The 21,594-nt window shown below is 40.4% G+C and overlaps 1 protein-coding gene across 1 annotated transcript in view; it reads right to left on the bottom strand.

Moving 5' to 3' along the window:
* Positions 1–21,594, bottom strand: part of utp20 (UTP20 small subunit processome component) — a 29,934-nt gene that overhangs the window by 6,931 nt on the left and 1,409 nt on the right. The window contains exons 7-49 of the mRNA XM_079551939.1: positions 21,353–21,490; positions 21,018–21,173; positions 20,785–20,937; positions 19,917–20,051; positions 19,704–19,781; positions 19,116–19,294; positions 18,812–18,961; positions 18,656–18,744; positions 18,439–18,544; positions 18,199–18,349; positions 18,039–18,101; positions 17,647–17,814; positions 16,371–16,447; positions 16,095–16,174; positions 15,625–15,889; positions 13,825–13,992; positions 13,541–13,631; positions 13,371–13,456; positions 12,514–12,639; positions 12,251–12,417; positions 10,431–10,639; positions 9,984–10,127; positions 9,627–9,706; positions 9,318–9,550; positions 8,466–8,610; positions 8,295–8,382; positions 8,078–8,221; positions 7,854–7,907; positions 7,629–7,781; positions 7,379–7,534; positions 7,020–7,160; positions 6,802–6,939; positions 6,469–6,608; positions 6,311–6,393; positions 5,865–6,208; positions 4,247–4,386; positions 4,012–4,168; positions 3,834–3,932; positions 3,477–3,644; positions 1,434–1,600; positions 544–691; positions 315–431; positions 54–224 (exon numbers count right to left, since the gene is read on the bottom strand). Of these exons, the coding sequence (XP_079408065.1) occupies positions 54–224; positions 315–431; positions 544–691; positions 1,434–1,600; positions 3,477–3,644; positions 3,834–3,932; positions 4,012–4,168; positions 4,247–4,386; positions 5,865–6,208; positions 6,311–6,393; positions 6,469–6,608; positions 6,802–6,939; positions 7,020–7,160; positions 7,379–7,534; positions 7,629–7,781; positions 7,854–7,907; positions 8,078–8,221; positions 8,295–8,382; positions 8,466–8,610; positions 9,318–9,550; positions 9,627–9,706; positions 9,984–10,127; positions 10,431–10,639; positions 12,251–12,417; positions 12,514–12,639; positions 13,371–13,456; positions 13,541–13,631; positions 13,825–13,992; positions 15,625–15,889; positions 16,095–16,174; positions 16,371–16,447; positions 17,647–17,814; positions 18,039–18,101; positions 18,199–18,349; positions 18,439–18,544; positions 18,656–18,744; positions 18,812–18,961; positions 19,116–19,294; positions 19,704–19,781; positions 19,917–20,051; positions 20,785–20,937; positions 21,018–21,173; positions 21,353–21,490 (6,045 nt within the window). The remainder of the gene's footprint in view (positions 1–53; positions 225–314; positions 432–543; positions 692–1,433; positions 1,601–3,476; positions 3,645–3,833; positions 3,933–4,011; positions 4,169–4,246; positions 4,387–5,864; positions 6,209–6,310; positions 6,394–6,468; positions 6,609–6,801; positions 6,940–7,019; positions 7,161–7,378; positions 7,535–7,628; positions 7,782–7,853; positions 7,908–8,077; positions 8,222–8,294; positions 8,383–8,465; positions 8,611–9,317; positions 9,551–9,626; positions 9,707–9,983; positions 10,128–10,430; positions 10,640–12,250; positions 12,418–12,513; positions 12,640–13,370; positions 13,457–13,540; positions 13,632–13,824; positions 13,993–15,624; positions 15,890–16,094; positions 16,175–16,370; positions 16,448–17,646; positions 17,815–18,038; positions 18,102–18,198; positions 18,350–18,438; positions 18,545–18,655; positions 18,745–18,811; positions 18,962–19,115; positions 19,295–19,703; positions 19,782–19,916; positions 20,052–20,784; positions 20,938–21,017; positions 21,174–21,352; positions 21,491–21,594) is intronic.

Below are 21,594 nucleotides of genomic sequence, written 5' to 3'. Positions count from 1 at the left end.
TAACTTTGCCTGAAAGTGACAATCTTATTTTTGACCTTTGGTTGATTTTGTACCTTGAAGCAGTTTTGAACTAACAGGTAGTTCTCTCCACGTGCTGCTCCAGCTTTGGAGTAGTCTTTGAGTAGGACAAATAACAGCTTGGTCATCTGCTCGGCGTTCGTCGCTACTGAAGGAAGAGGGAACTTCAGGAGCCAAGTGAAGCCAACCAGAGCCTCTGTCGTCACCTGGACAGAGGGCCACAGCAAAATATGATCTATTTATTCAATATTTACTTGTAATAACTGATAGTAGCGCATTTGTTAACTCGCTGCCACCTTGACGTGCATGGAGTTTAGACATTCAAGCAGCAGCAGCACAAATGGGTCCAGCATTTCCAGAGCAGAATCATCAGACGATGTAACTTTGGCTCTTTTTAGACTCATGTGAAGAAGCTGAAAAAGACACAAAAACGTATGTGCATTTGTTTCACCGTTTACGTACAATAATTGTCTCTTTATGTACCACCTTCAAAACTGTGTGCCACTGCATTATATAATACATTACCTTGAGTCCTGCGTCCACCAGGATGTGCATGTTGGTCCTACTGCTGACCGCTGCCTTCAGCCCTCCTCTCTTTGGGGTTGGAGGGAGCAGCAAGCAGCTGGGAGGGGGCAGTCTGGGGTCAGGAGGAGGCTTGGCTTTTGACTTTTCTCTGTAAAAAATAAATGAACACTAACTCACTGTACTATTGCATTATTTAGCTCTTTAGTATGAAGTTGATTATGAAATATGGATCCTGACACTTAGCTATAGATACAGACGGCACCTCTGGAATCACCCATATATTGTCATGTTTGAAAGCAGTTAAGGGGGAAAACAATTTGGAGAAAAATCTAAACTTTCTCTAATTATTCAAAAACTACTTTAACTGCTGACTTATGAACATAGTTTTCTACTAAATAAAGATACAGAGACATGAGGAGGAGCAAAGTGGTTCAACAGAACAGCCCATAAATACATAAATAACAGAGAATGCCAACATGATGCTTCATGTGATGCTACGACTGCCGTTTTTTCACTTCTACTGAACAATTTGCCGATTTAGAACTTTATTTGTATGTGATAAATAAGTTTATACGTGAAAATGGCTAAGAAGAGTGAAAAATTGTGTTTCCCATAAGATTCTGTTTTCCCCCTTGGCGAGGCCACGCCCCCTTCTATGACGCGATGCCGTCTTTATCTATTCACTTCACTTATGTTTTTGTGTTGTGTGTTGTTTTTTTAATTGGTTTCACATTGAGCCTTTGTGGTTATTCTGCGTGTGAGCGTGTGTGGCTTTGTATGTAATATTATCAATAATATTTGAACTATAATGAACTTAAATATTCCAAGACGGCATTTGATTTCTTTCTCTCATCTGAACAACAGTCTTAAATCCGATGCCAGGCTCTTACTTGTCCCTCTTGGTGAGAAGGGGCAGGCTCTCACTGATCAGCCCGTGGCAGAGCAGCAGGATGTTCTGAGGACTCATGCCACCGTTGACCAGCAGTCCCAGGATCAGTCTGCGCAGCACTGCACCCACTCTCGTACACACTTTCAGACTGGAGGTCGTCTCCAAGATCTGGCAGCGGAAAAACAGGAAAAACAACAACAATGGTTTACAAATATACGACTTTTCTAATCCAAAACAGTGTGAAATGTAAATATTGATTACATTGTATGGTAACAAAAAACAGTCAAAATATGAATCTGACGCAGGGATTATTGCAATTACAACACAATTAGGCAACTAAATGGGGATTTTCACAATAAAAGCAGTATAATACGACTAAATGGGGATTTTCACAATGAAAACACTGTAATACAACTTAATGGGGATTTCACAATAAAAGCACTATAATACAACTAAATGGGGATTTTCACAATAAAAGCACTATATTACAACTAAATGTGTATTTTCACAATAAAAACACTATAATACAACTAAATGTGTATTTTCACAATAAAAGCACTACAATACAACTAAATGGGGATTTTCACAATAAAAGCACTACAATACAACTAAATGGGGATTTTCACAATAAAAACACTATAATACAACTAAATGTGTATTTTCACAATAAAAGCACTACAATACAACTAAATGGGGATTTTCACAATAAAAGCACTACAATACAACTAAATGGGGATTTTCCACAATAAAGGCACTATATTACAACTAAATGGGTATTTTCACAATAAAAGCACTATAATACAACTTAATGGGGATTTTCCACAATAAAGGCACTATACTACAACTAAATGGGGATTTTCACAATAAAAGCACTATATTACAACTAAATGTGTATTTTCACAATAAAAACACTATAATACAACTAAATGTGTATTTTCACAATAAAAACACTATAATACAACTAAATGTGTATTTTCACAATAAAAACACTATAATACAACTAAATGTGTATTTTCACAATAAAAGCACTACAATACAACTAAATGGGGATTTTCACAATAAAAGCACTACAATACAACTAAATGGGGATTTTCACAATAAAAACACTATAATACAACTAAATGTGTATTTTCACAATAAAAGCACTACAATACAACTAAATGGGGATTTTCACAATAAAAGCACTACAATACAACTAAATGGGGATTTTCCACAATAAAGGCACTATATTACAACTAAATGGGTATTTTCACAATAAAAGCACTATAATACAACTTAATGGGGATTTTCCACAATAAAGGCACTATATTACAACTAAATGGGTATTTTGCAATAAAAGCACTTTAATACAACTAAATGGGTATTTTCACAATAAAAGCAGTTTAATACAACTAAATGGGTATTTTCACAATAAAAGCACTATATTACAACTAAATGGGTATTTCACAATAAAAGCAGTTTAATACAACTAAATGGGTATTTTCACAATAAAAGCACTATATTAAACCTAAATGGGGATTATCACAATAAAAGCACTATATTACAACTAAATGGGTATTTCACAATAAAAGCAGTTTAATACAACTAAATGGGGATTTTCACAATAAAAACACTATAATACAACTTAATGGGGATTTTCACAATAAAAGCAGTGTAGTGCAACTAAAGAGGGATTATTATATCACTTTTCACACTGTTTCGCAATTTCTGCAGCAGTGCTATTCTGCAGTCAATCGCCATTGCAAAAGTTTGTAGTTGTTTCTAAAGTGCGAGTGTCCTCCTGTTACAATTCAGAGATGCGCTGTAGGTTTTGAAAGTCTGTGCATATTATTGAGCCCAGGTTTTGGTAGACAGGTTTAACAGAAATGTGGAGCAAAGAAACCACCTCTCTGTCTGTATGTCTATGAACGCATCACTTTAGTTTAGGTATAAAAGGAGCACTGCAGTGGAGAAGTTAAATAATCAGTATGTAATGTATCGGATGCTCGTTTTCTAAATTCGCCTTCAGCTGTAAATGATAGAGAGCATAGTGATCGTTGCTTACCTCCTTCAGGGGTAGTATGAATTTGGTGATGCTCTCTTTGCTGCAGAACTGGGCCAGTAGTTCATAGGAGTCCATGCTTTTGCTGTGTCTGGCTTCCATCAGTTTAGAAACTATGCCTTTCACCTCCTTTTCTTCAGCCACAGCCCCAAACAGCTCATTGTTGAAGATCTGTCAACATGAACAGTACAGATATAAAGGTCTTTGTTATTGAATTGACAGCAACAACCCTAAAACAATAATATCATACAGGAAAATAAGAAAAAACTTGAATGAGGTGCTGGGTTTACTAAATGTGAAACAGCAAACTGAAATATATAAATTGAAAGCTACTATGATAATCATTTGTATGGGTCTTACATCAATGAGCATGTGCATACAGGGGTCCAAGTCTCCGCTCTGCAGAGTCGGACTGAGCGTAGACAGCAGCTTGTGAACTGTGAAGGTTAGCACATGGATCTACAGAGAAATGGACACAACTATGTTTAAAAACACATCACAATACTTGCAGTAATAATTATAAACATTTAAGATGTACCTGATAGCCTTTGACAAGCACGCCCTGCATTTCCTTGAGCAGATAATGCAAGTATCTCAAGCCCAAAGTCTCAATTATCTTCACCAATGTTCCTCGCGCCACATCTCGGACCTCCTGGAAGCGGTTTCTCAGCAGCACACACACTTTGATTAAAATCCTGTCAACAAAATACACCAAAATGTAATACGACGGCTTGCAAAGTGAAGGACTGAAATTGCATGGACACGTTTCATACCCGGGCAAATTGGCGTCCATGACATCTGGAGGGAGCGTCTGCATCAGTTTGACCATCGCAAACGCAATGGGGATCCGACCGACCTCCTCTTCCTTTACTTCCTTTGATTTCACCGCCTTATGCTCTTCATCTCTTTGTACCTGGTAAAAACAACCACCGGTTAAAATCTTAATCTGTTCCTTTAATCTCAAGTTTGGTTTGTCCAAATCTAAAAGTGTCTTGAAAGGGGCGAGATGCAAGTTTTACGCCATTTTATACTCACTACTGCCGCCTCAGGTCATACATGCAACTGCACCTTCTATATTAAGCTCGTGCATGACGGCAATTCGGACCTGAAGTAACACCTTTTTGAGTGACAGTGCAGGATTTTAGAGGCAGTTGTGGTGAACAGGTCTGAGCTCATTCTACACATTAGGACATGGCTGGAACATGTAGGGGGAGGAAAATACTTAGTTTTAACATTTTTAAACTCCGTATAGTCCCTTTGAAAAAAGTGTCAAACAAAAATGAGCCGAGGAAGGGGGTGAAAACGCCACAAAAGAGCAACAGAAAACTGACAAAAAACAAAAGTGTGACAAAAAAGCGACAAAAGAGCAACAAGAGAGTAACAGAAAAGGGACAAAAAAGGGACAAAAATGCCACAAAAGAGCAATGAAAAGAAATGTCAATAATGGTTGCGCACATAGACTGTAGAAAAAATGGACGTCTTATGCTCACTCCTCCCCGTTTACCAGAATGACCACGGCCGTGGGGCAATTCATGGCGGATTTACAGACTCCCCCTCCCCAGCTCTGACGAAGCATGTTCCTAAAAAGGACATACGGGCGGGATTTTCACCGTAGACTCGGCCCTTGCGTGACGTGTAGCTCGCGCTGCTCCAATGCTAACAGTCCGAGCCTCATTAAGTACGAGATTTCAAAAATTCATATTACGAAAACCAGCCTGGTTTCATATAGTGTTATTAACCCAGCGTTATCTCAGGAGGAATATCTAGCCTGGTCTAGTGTTGAAACAATTGAAACCAGGCTTTAAAGTAGTTTTTAACGTGTCTAAAGTCCAATGCTTTTCAATGGGGGCCTAGCGGCGATATGGGGGTACTGCAGCAACGGCAGAGCAATGGCGGCCCCCACGTTTGTGGTCAAAAAGCAGGGCAGCCAGCGGCCATTGGTTGCGCAACACAGCAAAAACGCAAGGAAAAAGATCCGTTCAGATCAGCTCTGTAGGTCTTAGCTTTCAAATGAGGCTTTATACTGGCCCATAGGCTGTAAGCTTTTAGATTTGGTTAAAGCTGAACTGGAGAAAATGCACTTGGTTAAGGCGGGGTTTAAGAGATTAAGGGCATTTATCTATAAAGGGCTGGTTTATCTCACAACTTCAGTCAAATAACAACAAATTAAAGCTCAATACTGTAATTATGAAGATCAATTTGCATCACCAATCACATGTGAATTGTAAATTGAAAAGTAGTAATTAGCGAACCACAAAGGCTGCAATTATTTTAGGTAAAATAATATGATTTGCAAGGAAACAGCAGAATATCCTGTCATGTAGTGGTTACTGTTTTGACGTGCAACACAACTGCAATACTTCACAGTTTCCAGCCCTGTTACGGTAGTACCTTGGCAGTTAGGCACTTGTGCAGTCGCGGCAGCACGTTCTTGTTGACCGTTTGGTGAATGGCGCTGATCAGAGACTCCAGCTCCTCTTTGCTCCGAGGCAGCCCAGAGGCCACCTGCACGGGCCGTTTTTCATTTGTCGTCTTCTTGGTTTGACGGTCGATAACTTCGGCGGAGCCTTTTGGAGCATCTGTAGTGTCTGTTTCCATGGCAACAGGAGTTTCAGCCGTCTCCGTTTCCATGGTGACGTCCTGCTGAACTTTATTGTCTGTTTCCATGGCGTCCTCATCGTCACTCAACTCCTCTTCTGCAAGCTCCTCCTCCTCCTCCACCTCAGGTTCAACAACTAAAGTGTCGCCAGCAAGAAAACAAAGTAATTTCAGAAAATGAACAAAAAGCCGTTGGAAAACAGAGATGAGAGTGTGATATTTGAACATGTCTGTCTCACCTTCTCTTGCTTTTGCTGCTTCCATTTCCTTGCTGAGGGTCTCATGGTCAAAACGAAAGGCCTCCAGAACAGTAACCAGCAAACTACAGCGCAAAGATGGAAAGAAAATCACTTGTAAACATATCAGTTTGAGTCCGAAGTGTATTCAAAGACCTCACCTCACAGCCAGTTTCTGCTCCGCTTGTGCAGTTTGCAGGACGTGAATGAAGTGTTTGAGGTAGTACAGATATTTGGACCAGGTTATCTTTCGGCACACTGCTCCCACCACCTCCACTGAGGCCGATATGACGTTCTCATGCTGAAAATTAAGACACAGTTTACAGTTATAAATATGGAGTAAAAAAAAAAGAGGTACAGCATAAATTGGGCTTAATTTTAATATTTTGATTGAAACAGTGAATCTTCTTCTTTGGATATGATAGCATTTCCATGTAACACAGTGCCCCAACTTTACAGATATACAATAGCAATTTAAGATGAAGACGATGTACCTTTAGCATCTTTTCATCCATCAGTGCCGTCATGGCGTAAGGCATGATGTAGTTTTGTAGAGAGCGAGGGCTCATGACCACAGAGCCCTCCGTCAGCTGCTTGGCCAGTTTCCTCAATGCTCGACCGCGACGGTGAAGCTAAAAGAAGAGAAGAGATATATTAAAAAAATCACAAATGCACTTTGAAAGTGACAGTTTAATATGTATATTATGATCACCTGAATGTGCTTCATGTGTTCAAAGAAGTCAGATTCTGGGTCGTTGTAGTCAGCGAGCTGCACCAGGTCTCTGAACTCTTTCTTTGAGGGGAATGTCTTGACCAAACAGGCCAGTACTGTGGTGTACTCATGCTGGACACTCTGGGGAAAAATACATTACTGATGAGATCAAGTTGGAGCCAGAAGAGTTTTATTTTGGATTTCAGAAATGATAAATTCTATGATTGTGTATTAGATTTATTTTCATTTTAGAAATGTAACCATTATTATCATGTAATCAAATGACAAAACTACTGTGCATTTTGTAAGAATTGTGTGTGAAAATAAAGGTTCTTACAGCTCATGGCAAATGCTTTTACCTCAGTTTTGCTGCGCAGCCCCTTGAGGACAGCTTCCAGGATTGTGTGTTGCACAATGTCCCGGTAAACCTGCTCTCCAGCGTCAACAGCTGCCAGACGTGCGAGGATCGTGGATAGACACAAGGTGGCGTTGTCTCCCAGCGACATATCACCGAGCTGAAGGGGAGACAGAGTAACACATTTATATATATGAAAAAGCAACTTCATATTATGGATATAGATGTACAGTGATGACAGTGTAATTCCTCACCACGAATGTGTGAAAGCAGTTGTGAATGAGTGTGATGATAAAGTCCAGGTCGAGAGTCTGCATGTCTCTCACGCGCCTCGTCGATTCTTGAAATGCTTCCAGACGAACATCAAAGTGGATTTCATCCAAATGTCTGCTGTCAAACGCATTAAGCTGGAAAAGCAATTTATAGTTTTCAGATTAAATAAATAAAAGGGATGCAATGTGTTTATTATTATTTTTAACCTTGGTGGCTACATCAGTGATATATGCGAGAGATGGCTCCAAATCTGACAAAGTCTGAGGGCAGAACAAAAACAGATGGAGGTTAGAGAACATCCCATTACCACAAATTTAGTTGGAGTATTATATATATATATATATACATATAGTCAGAAATTTGCAAATTTTCACATATATGATACAACATTTGCATCAAACAACACTTATCAACATGTTTTAACTGATACCTGGAACACACTAGTGAGAGCCTGTCTCGGGATCTTCTCGTGGATGACAGAAAAGAGTTTGCTCAACGGCTGCAGGAAAGACGAAGGATTCGAACATTGTCGCATCAAGTTCTGAACTGTGGCCAAGACATCAATCGCTGTCTCCTGTAGACATCAGCATAATAATGAACATCACATGCCCTTTGAAATATAGTGTTGTGCAGGTTTCACATCTTACTGGTGGGTTGTTGCCTTTCTGGAGGTGAGGCAGCAGCAGGCTGATGAGCACAGAGCTCTGCTCTTTGTCACTTACAAACCGACTGATCCTGGCACATCAAAACAAACAACTCATTACCTTGAAAATAGTTATACAGAGTTTTACAATCAAGCGAACAATACGCAAACTGACTTAGAGAGAATGTTGAGTTCACGAGTCACTTGAGCTCTGAATTTCTTCTTCTTGAGTCGGGCGGTGTTTTGTACGGCGGTGCTGAGGTACTTCAGCAGAGTGGTGATGTGAGGGAGCAGCAGTCGTGAGCCTTTAGTCAGGAGGTCTGAGAATAATTGTTATGCAGATAAATGTTTAATCTTATCCAGCTTATTATCCTGAAATCCATTTGCAAACAAATACACAGCTCAAAACACAGCACACCCTGAGGCTCATTTTGACTCATCTTGAGAAATTTCCACAGAAGTTGGATCCAACTGTGATCTGATTTTACACTTTGATTTTGAGTATGATTCTGAAACAAGATTTTGATTTTCAAAAATCACTCTTATGTTATTTTGTTCACAACACATTCCACTTTGAATGAGACATCCTTCTGTTGAAAATCATCATTCATCTAGGGTGTGTTGTTGAACAGAGAGCATTTTCTTCAGTTCAGCTTCACCCAAATCCTGTAGGCCAGTGTAACACCTCATTTGAAAGCTAAGACCTACACAACTAAATTGATCTTTTTCCTCACATCATCAGGGTCAATTTTTTGTCACTTTTTTGTCACTTTTTTATCACTTTTTTGTCAAATTTTGTCATTTTTTGTATATTTTTTGTACATTTTTCGTCACTTTTTCGTCAATTTTTTCTCACTTTTTTCACATTTTCATTGTTTTCGTCTCAGTTTTGTTGCTATTTTCACACCTTTTTTCCAGAAGCTTTTGGATTGGGGTAAAGCTGGAGAAAATGTGCTCGGTTCAGGTGGAAGTTAAGGGGTTAAGTGTTACATTTTTTGAGCTGTGTACATGAAGTCATCCTACAGACCTGTAGCGAGAGTGCCCTCTGCTGGCTCGGGAAGAACACAGTCATTTACAATCAGCTCCGTCTCGGCCTCTGAAGCCACAAAGTCTTCTGTAGAAACCAGAGACTCTGCGATGTCCAAGACTGTGGTCATGGTCACTGTAGAGGCATTTTTGGCTGACAGAAGTGCAAACACATTGAGGAGGACATCGCACTCAGGCTGATCTGTCTTCTGCTTGGCCAAAAGGGGAAAGTATCTAAAAATAAAGAGGATGCCATGTTATAATTGTAACAGAAGAATGGGTGGAAGTTAAAGATTGTTGACTTTCTCACCGAGCATTTTTACACCAGACGTGGATGAGTTTGAGCAGAGGAGTGGGTGAGTATGGGCTTTCTGTGGGCAGACGGCATATCTATGGAAGATACACACATGAAATAAATGTATTGTTTGTTGTTGTGTCCTTTTTTTCTCCTCACATTCTTCTTCACATTGGGTTAAAGAACGGCAGTGTATTCCAGAATATTATGGACAAACGCAACAGTGAAATATCTAACCAACAACCTATATCAACATAGAGTTCGTATCACTGCCACATTTACAAAGAACAAAAAGAAAAAAAAAAATCAAAGTAGCAAAATGTATACTTACAACAATAAAAAGATATTTAAAACAGGTCCAGAAACCATTACCTGATTCCAGATCACACCGACAAATACAGCATCCACTTCATCGGCAGTGAAAGTGTACGAATCAAAATTGTCAAAAAAGTCCAGTATCCTCAAAAGTCCCAGTCGCTTCAGGTTCTTCAGGGGGTTAATGCATCCAGGCCGCAACTGAGGAAGAAAAGAATAAAAACGGTTGCAAACACAATGTGGTTCATAACTATTGCGGGACCGTAAATTATACATATGTGCATAATATGAAAGATTTACATCTGTCACTTGTACTGACAAAATGTATTTACGTTTGTGGAGATTCAAGATAATCATGAAAAAACAACAGAGTGGATTCAAATATTTCACCTTTAGTTATTTTTTGTCAATTGTAAGGTAAGAACATCATTACTTCACTAAACTACTACTGATACAACCCAGGGCCTAAAATTGCACTGAAATTGCAAAGGAAACTGTACCCACCTGTTCTCGGCGGAGCAGCAGCGTGGTCACGGAGGCGGTGACACATAACAAGATCTGCAGGATTTTGGGCAGGTATAAGTGGATGAGGTGTCCTAGTTTGTCCATCACCACAGTGATAATGTTCAACAGAGAATGCAGACGTCCCAGCGGCAGGACAGAGCCCACATCTGTGTCTGCAACTGCCCACTCCACAGCCTCCACACAGGAACCTGAACAGAGGGACAAACACATGTTGACTTGGGCATGTGATCCAGTGGAAAGGCACACAAACTATAGAAAGTCTTTGAACGATAATGCAAGAACTATGTTTAAATCTGCAACAGTCTTATGAGGATGTGAGACAGGCCTCAACTCTGACAGTGTTCAAACGCAGGCTGAAAACAGTTCTTTTTACCCGTGCATATGACAACTGGAAGTATTTTATCTGCTTTCTTGCCTTTTACTGTAATTCATTCATTTTTATGTTGATGTTTTATTGATTTGATCTGCTTTCTTGTAATTTTATGCAACTGTGAAGCACTTTGAATTGCCTTGTGTATCGTGCTCTACAAGTAAACTTGCCTTGCCTTACTGTAAGGACGGGGTGGGAACTAGAGATGCACCGATAACGAGTTTTGAGTATCTGCCGATATTTACCGATCAAAGTTTCTTAAAAGTGGCTTTCCCATTTTAAGATCAATAAAGTCATATTTTATTTCGGATCAATTATATCTATTTATAAACTCTTGGATAAACGTTTAACAAGGATCACTGGACTTTTCTATACTTTCTCCTTGGGTATATGACAGGCTTTAGGTTACATTAATATAAACAGCTCTGATCATTACAAATATGTTAGATCAGTTACTTCTTCAACTAAAATACAAACACTTGGCTTCAGCAGTGGTCAATTTTATTTTATTAGGCTACTTTAGGTATTTCTATGTTAGTTTTTGACCCGGCCTTGATTAGTTTCTTTAGCATGATTGATCAAAAATGAGTTTGCGGAAGTTGAATCTAGCTCTAACTCAGCAATTGATTTCTCCAGGTTCTTAGCTGTAAAATGACATACAGCATGACCATATTCACGTAGATTGAAGTGGTAAAAATTATGTTTTTAAGGCGTTGAGAGCCAAAACTTGTATAGGTTCAGTATCGGATATTTGTTGCCGATACTCAATATCGTGTTTTATTTCCAGTGTCGGATCAGTGCATCCCTAGTAGGAACCTAACGATTCGACCCGCGATACAAGGCTCATGATAACAATAGCCTCACGATACATCGATGCTGCAATAATTGATAATCTTACATAAAATGACCAACGATACATCACTGCTGTGAAAGAAATACATGTGATTTTCAACCTTTTTAACATGCTCCATATTTTTCATGATTTACAATTGTTTTCATGTGCATTCTCCTTTTTCTTAAATAAATGTGTGAATAAATCATCCCATACTTTATATAGGGTCCCTCATCTGTAAGGGGCAGATCACTTCATTTACATGTGTATACATAAGGAAACCACAGTCCTGTTTCCAAAAAGGAATAAAATAAAAGTAATTTAAAAATAATTTATTTGTGTGACAGTGTTTGTTCCAAGTGCTTAAAATAGTATCCCTGCCCTTTACTGTTCAGACTGAATTCTTGAGCAGCTGCCTCATTAATATGCATGGTACCTGTAATTAATATGCATAATGGAATCAAACGTATCTATAGTACTGTGCTGCAAAATCGATTGTCACATCGCACCTCTCATCAAAATCAGGAACTTTACTTTATCTTATTGAAACTATGTGTGTGATATCTATATATCTTAAGTAACTTGGCCATACAGCACCTTGACAGTAGTGGGACAGAGGCTCCAGCAGCAGGTCGATGAACATGCCCAGCTCATCGGGCTGGCAACCCGCGAGGAAGCGCAGAATGATGGAGGAACGAGAGGCAGCGCTGGCCTTTCCTTGGAACTTACTGCCCGCTTTTGTCCTCATCCGACCAAACAGAAGCCTACGCACAACAGACACCACAAAAAACAACAACAATTGGCTTATTCCATGTTTATAATACCAACACTTAATCAACCATACAAACAAAACTCATTACCTCATGAGCAGTGGGATGAGTCTGTCTCTGTGTGAAGCCTCCACCACTCCGGTCTCCTCAGAAATGTTAAAATGGACAATCTCCTCTTTAAACTGTTTGTCATCCAAGAGTCTCTCTAGGTTCTCCCTGAATAAAGTACAAATGCATACATTAAAAACAGATCCGATACATTGAGTAACATCATCGATCGTGGCGTTTCCCCCCCCCATTTAACAGTGTCATATCTTGTCACAAATGTCAATAATAGCTCAAATGTGCTTTGTTTTCCTTTCTGAAACACATCTCCAAACTTTACTACACATAACTTTGAACCTCGACTTTCCCGACCAACTGTATAAATGCGTCAAAGAAAACAATGAGGTTCAGATAACAGAAGCCCTTATAGTTTCTGTCCACACTGCATCCACGCTGAACTGACAGCTGAAAGCAAATTATGGCAAAAAAAAATATCTGGCGTTCCTCTGAGCCTCAAAACATCCTGTAATTATAGAAGGAAAAAGATAATGATCCCAATTCAGAACCCAGGGGCACAAAGAACACATTCAGACACTAGAAACTGGAGAAATATATTCCTGAGCTTTTGAATAGCCCAAGAACAAAGAACAAGTGAATGTGAATCAGGTACAAAAGTAGACAAAAGCACACGACATCCAGCAACCTGACTCGCTATAATAAAGATACAGTATAATGCTCTGACCTGGAGCCTTGAACTGCTCAGGGATATTTCACTTTTTTCATCAGTTTATTTTAAAAACAGGAATAGCTACAAATGCGTTCACCCTCCCCCCATTACTGAATCTTCCTTAGTATAAGTATAGTCATAGACACAACACATCAGTAGAGTTGGTTTGTCTTACTTGTATGGTACAATGTGGGGGTCTTTGAAGGTGAGGACACACTCTAGCGCCACCTGCTGAATGCTCTGGTCCTGGTGACACAGCAACTAGGAATGCAAGAAATCTAGATTATTAGATGAATTAATGGCGGCAGCTTTAATAAACCAGTAAAAAAAAAAAAAAAATTGTACCTGATGATACAGCTCGCTCAGACTGGCCTCCATGTAAAGTGCTCGAGGATTTGAGAATTTCGCAAACACTTTTAGATGAACGATGAGCTGTCTGGAAAAGAGAAAGATGAGTAAAATATCTATAAGTCTTTTTCAGGGGTGCTTGGTTTTAGGTGTAGGGGAAAGCAGAGCACCTGGAGTAAACATGGGAAGAACACAGAAAAGCCCCATCGGCCTCAGGAATTAAACCCAGGACCTTCTATGCAGGTTTATATAAATGCAGACTAAAATCAGGTGCATCTCACTTGGCAGCATTGCGTCTGGGCAAAGCCTTTTTCTGCGGTTTTCCTTCCTCTTCCTCCTGCTCCTCTTCCTCATCCACAGCCATCGACTTCTCCTCGAGGGCTTCGTCGTTTATCTTTCTCAAATCTTGAGTCGGTGCCACCAGCTTGTCTGCCGTGTAAAACTCATTCCTGCAAGAAGAAATATTGACCATTTTCACATTACTTGATTCCTGTGAGCTTATTTATTTAACCTTTATTTAACTCAAGTCCCTTGAGATAAATCTCTTTTCTGAGGAAAACCTGGACATAAAACAGGCAACAATTAGCATGCAAGCATTCACTCATAAGTGCCCATTATTTCTGATTATACCATTTTGTATTTATTTTATTTATTTAAAGGGACCATGTTCAATAACACAAATCATGCCATTTGATGCATTGATAAATAGTGTGCAGTACGTATGGCAAAATTAGCGCGAGGGAGTCAAAATTAGTGAATTCAATGAATCAAAAACACAGTAGTAAAGATCTCCTTCTAGTATCCAGCAGATTCACTCGCCAGCCAGTAACACTAGACCAGGGGTCTCCGACCTTTTTTACCCAGCGAGCTACTTTTATACCACAAGAACATCGGAGAGCTACGTTTGCTTCAAAAACCCTTGAGTAAAATGCTATTTGGGTGGACTTCACCCTGGAGAATAAGTAGCCAAGATCGTATTTCAAAGAAAATGACTTGAGTTTAGTCCTTATACTTTACAATATTGACCAAACTGTTTGCAGATTGTGTTCAGCATTTTCAGAACAAACAGAAAATGCATCTAAAATTTTAGTTATCATGCATATAGAGATGTAGAAAGTCTTAGGCGAGCTACCTAGAAAGGCCTGGAGAGCTACTGGTGGGAGATCCCTGCACTAGACCAATCACAGAGTTCCCAGTGGAGCGACAGAGACGCCGCTTGGACAAATGCAATCGGACAAAACTGCTTCACAGACAAAACTGCTTCACAGACAAAACTGCTTCACAGACAAAACCTCCACACACCACCGTCAACGACCAACGATGCTGTCCACACTGACGTCGGCCAAAACCTGCCGACCGGTGTGAAAGGGCCTTTAGGGGCATAGGGCTGATTTATTCAGGACAGTCATGTGGGTAGGTACATCAGATTGAGCTTGTTTTAAAGACAAAAATCAGCAGATTCCAAAACATAAAATCGGTAAGATGGGTCCGATCTTGTGTTTCTAAACGCAGACTATAGCGTAGCATTTTGCACTGAGGAGCTCACTCTGTGATCTTGCAGCTCCAGACTTTTAGTAGGAAGTACGTTGGGTGGAGAAGCACTTTTTCCTCCAACTAGACTCCGCGGGCAAGAAGGGGAGAGTCGTTGTGGGGGAGTGGGGGGTGAACATGTGCATTTGTTTTGTTTCGCGTTTACAGCTGATCCGCTCCACAGTGGGACCGGCATAGGCTACATCTCTGTCTCTCAAGACACGAACATTGTTTAGCTCACGATGGGGTTAATAAAGTTTTTAGTTTGACCTGCGAGAGCCAATAATGAAAGGAAGAACACAAGGCAGCGCGATGTAAATGAGGAAATGAATGTAAGGCTGACATCAGGGCACTGCTCTTAGTGATGGGGCAATGCAAAAAACAGGAGGTCTCTATCACTTTTAATTCCAGCCGATATTGTTGGCCGGCCAATATATCAGTTGGCTTCTACTTTTGACTCAGCGAGGCATACTTCGTTTGCCACCCATCTGTTTTGTCCACTTAAGCTTTCAGATGTCATGTTAATGTATGTTGATATTCATTCTCTTAACCTGACAAATCGTAGCAGCAGAGGGGTCAGTTCTCTGCTTCGTGGTTCAACTCTGTCCGGAAACTGGGACATGGCTTTCCAAAGCAGACTGCGAAAGTTGGGGAAGTCCGTCCTGTCGTTGGACTCTGAGATCTTCCCCAGCTGCTGCATGAAAAGGACCCCCACGTCACCGCTTTCAATGCAGTCACAGCCCTGTTCAGAGGCGAGACCAGAGCCATCATTTCCATGGTCATCGTCCTGTTGATCAGATTCGTCGAGTTCTTTCTCTGTAATAACCAAAAGAAAAACAACTGAATCATTATCAAAGTACTTTCAAGCCCGTGGATCCTCTCAAGTCCTACTAAATAGATAATCACCTCTGCATTATTCTGACAATTAAATGATTAAGCACAGTCCCATTTGAAAGAAAGAAAACAGATCTCTATTGAGACAGAAATACAACTACAACCAGCACTTCCTTTTAACACACACCTGCCAGCGTTGCCACCATTTCCAATTGTTCATGGAAGACACTCCAGAAATCTTTGTTGTCCATCCCTTTGGCATGGCTCCTAAAAAACATATGATCTTTTTAATGTCAAGATCCTCCTCTGTTCAAAATCCACTACATTATTACTACATATACTTAAATAACAGTTGCACACCTACACATGAGTGCCACTATACATGCAATTCTATCAGATAAACTTGGAGCATTGAAGCCAAACGAATTAAAGAACGAATGTCAGTCTGCGCCAATTTACTCACGTAATGAGCTCAATGACTGGATCCCACAGTGGTCTGAAATTTACAAACAGCATTGCAATCAGGTATCGCAGAGGAACCTAAGAAAAATGAAACATATATATATTAAAGTGACAGTTTAACAAGCCTATTAAGATAATAATACAAAAAACTTGCCATTTTGCATAAACTACCCAAGAGTGAAAAAGATCAGAGTCACACTGAGAAGAGTAATTTAAAAGCTCTTTTCTGTGCCGAACAATGTCCCCTCTATTTCTTTATGAGTTTGAGCTTATGACTCTTAGCGTGAGGCGGCGTATTTCAATTCAGAGAGGCTTTCCTGTAGTCTAGTTTAATTTCAAAACAATATTGATATATTGTCAAAAACTGTCCTCTGAGGCCCCCTTCAACTTGACTTAACTGGTATCTTACTGGTATCAAACGTACACATACCCGCTGCGTCAGTGCTTGCGAGAGGAAAGGAGAGGGAGAAGAGAGGCGAGAAGAGAGAAAAGAGAAGAGAGGGGAGAGGAGAGAAGAGGAGAGGAGAGAGGTGAGAGGAGAAAAGAGAAGAGAAGAGGAGAGAAGAGAAGAGAGGGGAGATGAGAGAAGAGAAGAGGAGAGAAGAGAGGGGAGATGAGAGAAGAGAGAAGAGAGAAGAGAGAAGAGAGAGGAGAGAGGAGAGAGGAGAGAGGAGAGAGGAGAGAGGAGAGGAGAGGAGAGGAGAGGAGAGGAGAGGAGAGGAGAGGAGAGGAGAGGAGAAGGAGAGGAGAGGAGAGGAGAGGAGAGGAGAGGAGAGGAGAGGAGAGGAGAGGAGAGGAGAGGAGAGGAGAGGAGAGAAGAGACAACAGAGGAAAGAGGAGAGAAGAGGAGAGAAAAGAGAAGAGGAGAGAAGAGGAGAGAAGAGAAGAGAGGGGAGATGAGAGGAGAGGAGAGAAGAGAAGAGCAGAGGAGAGGAGAGAAAAGGAGAGGAGAGAGGAGAAGACAAGAGGAGAGGGGAGAGAAGAGGAGAGAAATCCGCTGTCTTGTCATCTCATGTAACCTACTTCATTCAGCGTTTAGGCTTCCAGGTTGAATCAGGCTGGATTGTTTTTGGGCCCGATCTAAGTTCTAGCGTCTATGACAAGGAAGAGGCTTAGCTGACTGAGAGACATTACGTGACTCCTATCGTGCCGTGAGGACTGTTCATAAGCGCGTCCATCAGCTACTCTCAGGTTGGATTTTAATTGATACACTGCATAGATTTGCTGTGCGCAGACAACAGTTCTCGTTACATTTTGGGATTCAGTATTTTATGCACCTGTTGGAAAGTCCCGGCTGGTCCCGTGGGGAGGCTGCGCTGGACCAGGTCGTGCCTGAGTTTTCTAAGGTGAAGCAGTTTCTCTCTGTAATCCTGGACTGAGGCCGGCACCAGCTCCGCCTGAAGACAAACCGCAAACACACACTGCGCCACAGCACTCTCCTCTCCCTGGGCAAAAACATAACGACATACAGGAACATTAGACTCAAGCCTAACAGATCATAGAGCTATAATTCTGTACAAACAAGGCAAAAGAATATCGGTACTATGTAGAAAAAGGTAATATTCTGAACATATAACAACAGTAAGTGATGAGACGGAAGCAATATAGAGACATAAAGATCACATTTGTTCACAATGCAAGCAAAAACACATCACACAATACACCGTACCTCAGCTGGGACAGGTAAATTAGCCTCGAAATGAGAGAATATTCTCAAAGTCAGAAGCCGGATCTGAAAAAAAGGACAAATAAATGCACCCATTAATATTTGTGTATTTGCAGGACTACAGCGTATGCCATTATGCATGAATAAACGACTAAGGACAAACCATAGAGATGTTTGAGGACATGTTGGTATGTAGAATCTCATAGTGCTGCAGTAGTGCATTGTGGGAAAGATCATTCAAAACACCGCTCAGGGCCAGACGAGTGAAGTACAAGTCTCCCAGGAGAAGGGAGGAGAGGTCTGAAGGATATTTCCTGTAAAAAGTAAAATAAGAGGAGTATAAAATGTAGTATTGTTTTGCAAAGAGACATAACGGGCCAAAAAAGCGTGAATGATGCCATACCGGAGGATAGAGGTGACTTTGTCCAGTGTGATCATTGAAAGGACATTAGCAGAATTGTCAACAGTGAGGAGGCAGCTCAGCGCCTGTCTGGCCACAAATAACCCAGCTGCAGAGACAGCAAGACACAGTTAGACTTTTTGGTTTATATTCTGCAAACTCAAGGCTGAAATTCTGGTTTACAAATAAATAAATAATAATGTGAAGGAGTAAAACACACCTCTCTCCAGTTTGTCTGAATCTATTTGATTAAGTAGATGATTCAGGAAAGCTGTCACTGGAGGTATCACAGATGGGGCAGGCAAAGGTCTAGGAAAAGAAGTAATAAATAAATGATAAAAAGATACAATCAAGAGTTAAATTATAGTTGTGTTACCTTAGGTGTGGCAGAAGGACAAGCGCCGCCCATGACTGAGACAGGTCAGTCATGGGCTGGTCTGACTCCTCTGGGGATTTCACCAGAGACAGAATCATCTCCGGTACCGCTGGAGCATCTTGGGTCATGCCCTTTTCATTTGCGTCTTTACTGCCAAACAATGAGCATAAAAAAAGACGAAATCCGAAATGTTATATATTGTACACGGCGGCACATCAGATAAAGAGCATCATTTTAACTTGATCCAATGAGACATTGCAGATGCAGTGATAGATACTCGCATAGATGTATAGAGAATAGTTACCCAGTTGTCTGTCCCGTGAAAAGCAGTGGGTATGTCTCAAAAGCCATCGAGCCGTCTGTGGGGGGCGGGGCTTTGGACAGGATCAGACAGGCCAGGGCCTCCAAACCGGACCGGAACGACAGGGGGTCACCAGAGGTCATTAGTCCAGTAGTGAAGCGCAGCAGGCTAGGCAGGAAGAGCTACAAGAGAAAACAGAATAAAAACTGGTACCATACAACACATGATGATGCAAGGGACACTGGACAAAATGAAGATAAATGTTGTGAGGGGCCATTACGCTTTCATCCCAGATTCAACCAATGATTACGTGTTAACATTAATGCTGAATGTGTGTGAATAGGTGAATGGTCCCTTGGCAGAAAAACGCTACATAAATTAATATTAATTTGACTTTACTTGAATTCAAATCACAGCGTGCCTATTAGAGTTTTATCCTACAGCACATTTCTGCATTTATTTGTGATGTTTGTATGTCTTGACTCAGTTATACAATAAATCGATCTAAACTTTTTCCTTTAAAACATACTGTACTATAGCCATCCACAGAAGAACAATAAACGAGAAACTACTTGTTACCAAATAACTTACCTGCTCAAATTGTTTCATGGTGAACATTTCTTTGGTGAACTCTAGGATCAGATCTTGTTCAGTATTACTGCTGAAAACCTACAGAATTTGCAAAGAATAATGAATAAAGCATTTTTACAAGTGTTTTGCTGGTTAATATGTGGCAAAACACTGTTAAATTCATTTCAACACATTTTTTTACATTCGCAACTATAAATTGTTGTAAATCTGCACCTTTTGAGTTGTTTGCTGAATAAGAGCATTTGGAAGTGAGATGTTTTCCCCCAACAGCAAAGAGGAGATGATCTGGAGCAGCAGACGGGAGCAGGACGACGACAGACACGGACACTGAACCAGCTTTAGAATCACCTGAGCAAAATGACATAAACGGGTCTAGTACAACTGTGTGACAATACCAAGAGAGACTATGAGAGACTGTTTTATTAAGTGACTGCAGAGAGTAAAAAATGTAATGGTTTCTCCATTGTGTGATCAAAAAGGCTCACGAGACGCACATATCAATTATGAATTACATCTATGAACTAATGGGAATAAAAAAAAAACATTTAACAAGTATCACTGGACACAGTTGCATAAATAATGTGCAAATCAGTTTTTCTTTAACTGATATTAAAAGCATGTAAACCCCTTCTTGACTCTGTGAAAGGCGCAATATAAATAAAAGATCTTCTTCTTCTTCTATACCAGCATTTCATAACCTAAAATACACTTAGCCACTACAGCCATGGACAATTTTATTTTAGCACTGTAAATGGCGCAGTCTGTAAATCAAAAATACATTTGTAGAAAACTAACTCGTTGATTGAATTCTCCAGGTTCTGAGCTGGAGGTACAGCATGTCCATATTCACTTGAATTTAATTGGTGAAAGTTGTGCTTTCACCAATTAAGAGCCAAAACAGTTATCAGTTCAGTATCAGATATTTGGAATCGATACTTGATCTCATGTTTTCCCATATCGGCTCCGATATCCGATACCAGTATCAGATCGGTACATCCATAACTAAATTACATATGACTAATGAAATACAGCTGAAAATACTACATCAATGCATTAAAGATAATCTAATATTTGTTTTTACCTGGCAAACCTCCTCTGGTTTTGTGACCTTGGCTCCGTCTTTGTGGGACACCAGAGTCTGCAAAATGAACAGAATTCTCTCCAGCTGATCCATCGCCTCTTCAGCCCTGTTCCCTTTAGCCTCCACTACACCGAGGACCTCAGTTACGCTGGCCTGTCAGCATGGGAGATTCTGCGGTTTAAATCAAGGTATCGACCGCATAATTGTACCAAAAGGGACTGAAGCACGGATACCTGCAGTGACTCGAACATAACAAGGAAATGTTCTCTGTCCACATGATCAGCAGCAGATTGGGCCATCTGGTCCAGCGTGTCTCTGACAGTGTCCCAGGGCAGAGGGAGGTCAGGACATGAGGCAGGGCCCAGTTTACGCAGAGCAACAGTGAGAGCCTGGAGAGACAAAAAAATACATACTTCATTAATATTAATAATGTATATATAGTTAATAGGCCCATATATTTCTGTGTTTGTTTACAGTATTGAAAAGTGTAAATATTATTAATTTTGACCCAATCAGGTTAAACAGTTACTTCAGCGTGAAATGTTACTTAATAAGACAATTCGCTCACATGTGCAGTGCAGGAGTGAAACATGTTTCTGACGCCTTTGCACATCTCAAACAGGAGCTGTCCCGTTCCCTCCGCTTTTTCTGGATGCTGCTGCAGATCTGAGAACACGTGATTGAGCAACGCGTCAAAGTCTGGAACCTGAGGAACAATGACAAATCAAAAAATATATTGTAAATAAATGACACACATCCAGCAAATGTAACAATGTATTTTGATTATGTTGTGATTATGTTTTTTTTTAC

The sequence above is a fragment of the Gobius niger genome (genome assembly GCF_951799975.1).
Source record: "Gobius niger genome assembly, chromosome: 2".
In the NCBI taxonomy this organism is placed as follows: domain Eukaryota; kingdom Metazoa; phylum Chordata; class Actinopteri; order Gobiiformes; family Gobiidae; genus Gobius; species Gobius niger.
The sequence above is the reverse complement of the archived record's forward strand: the minus strand, read 5'-3'. Positions and strand labels throughout refer to the sequence as shown.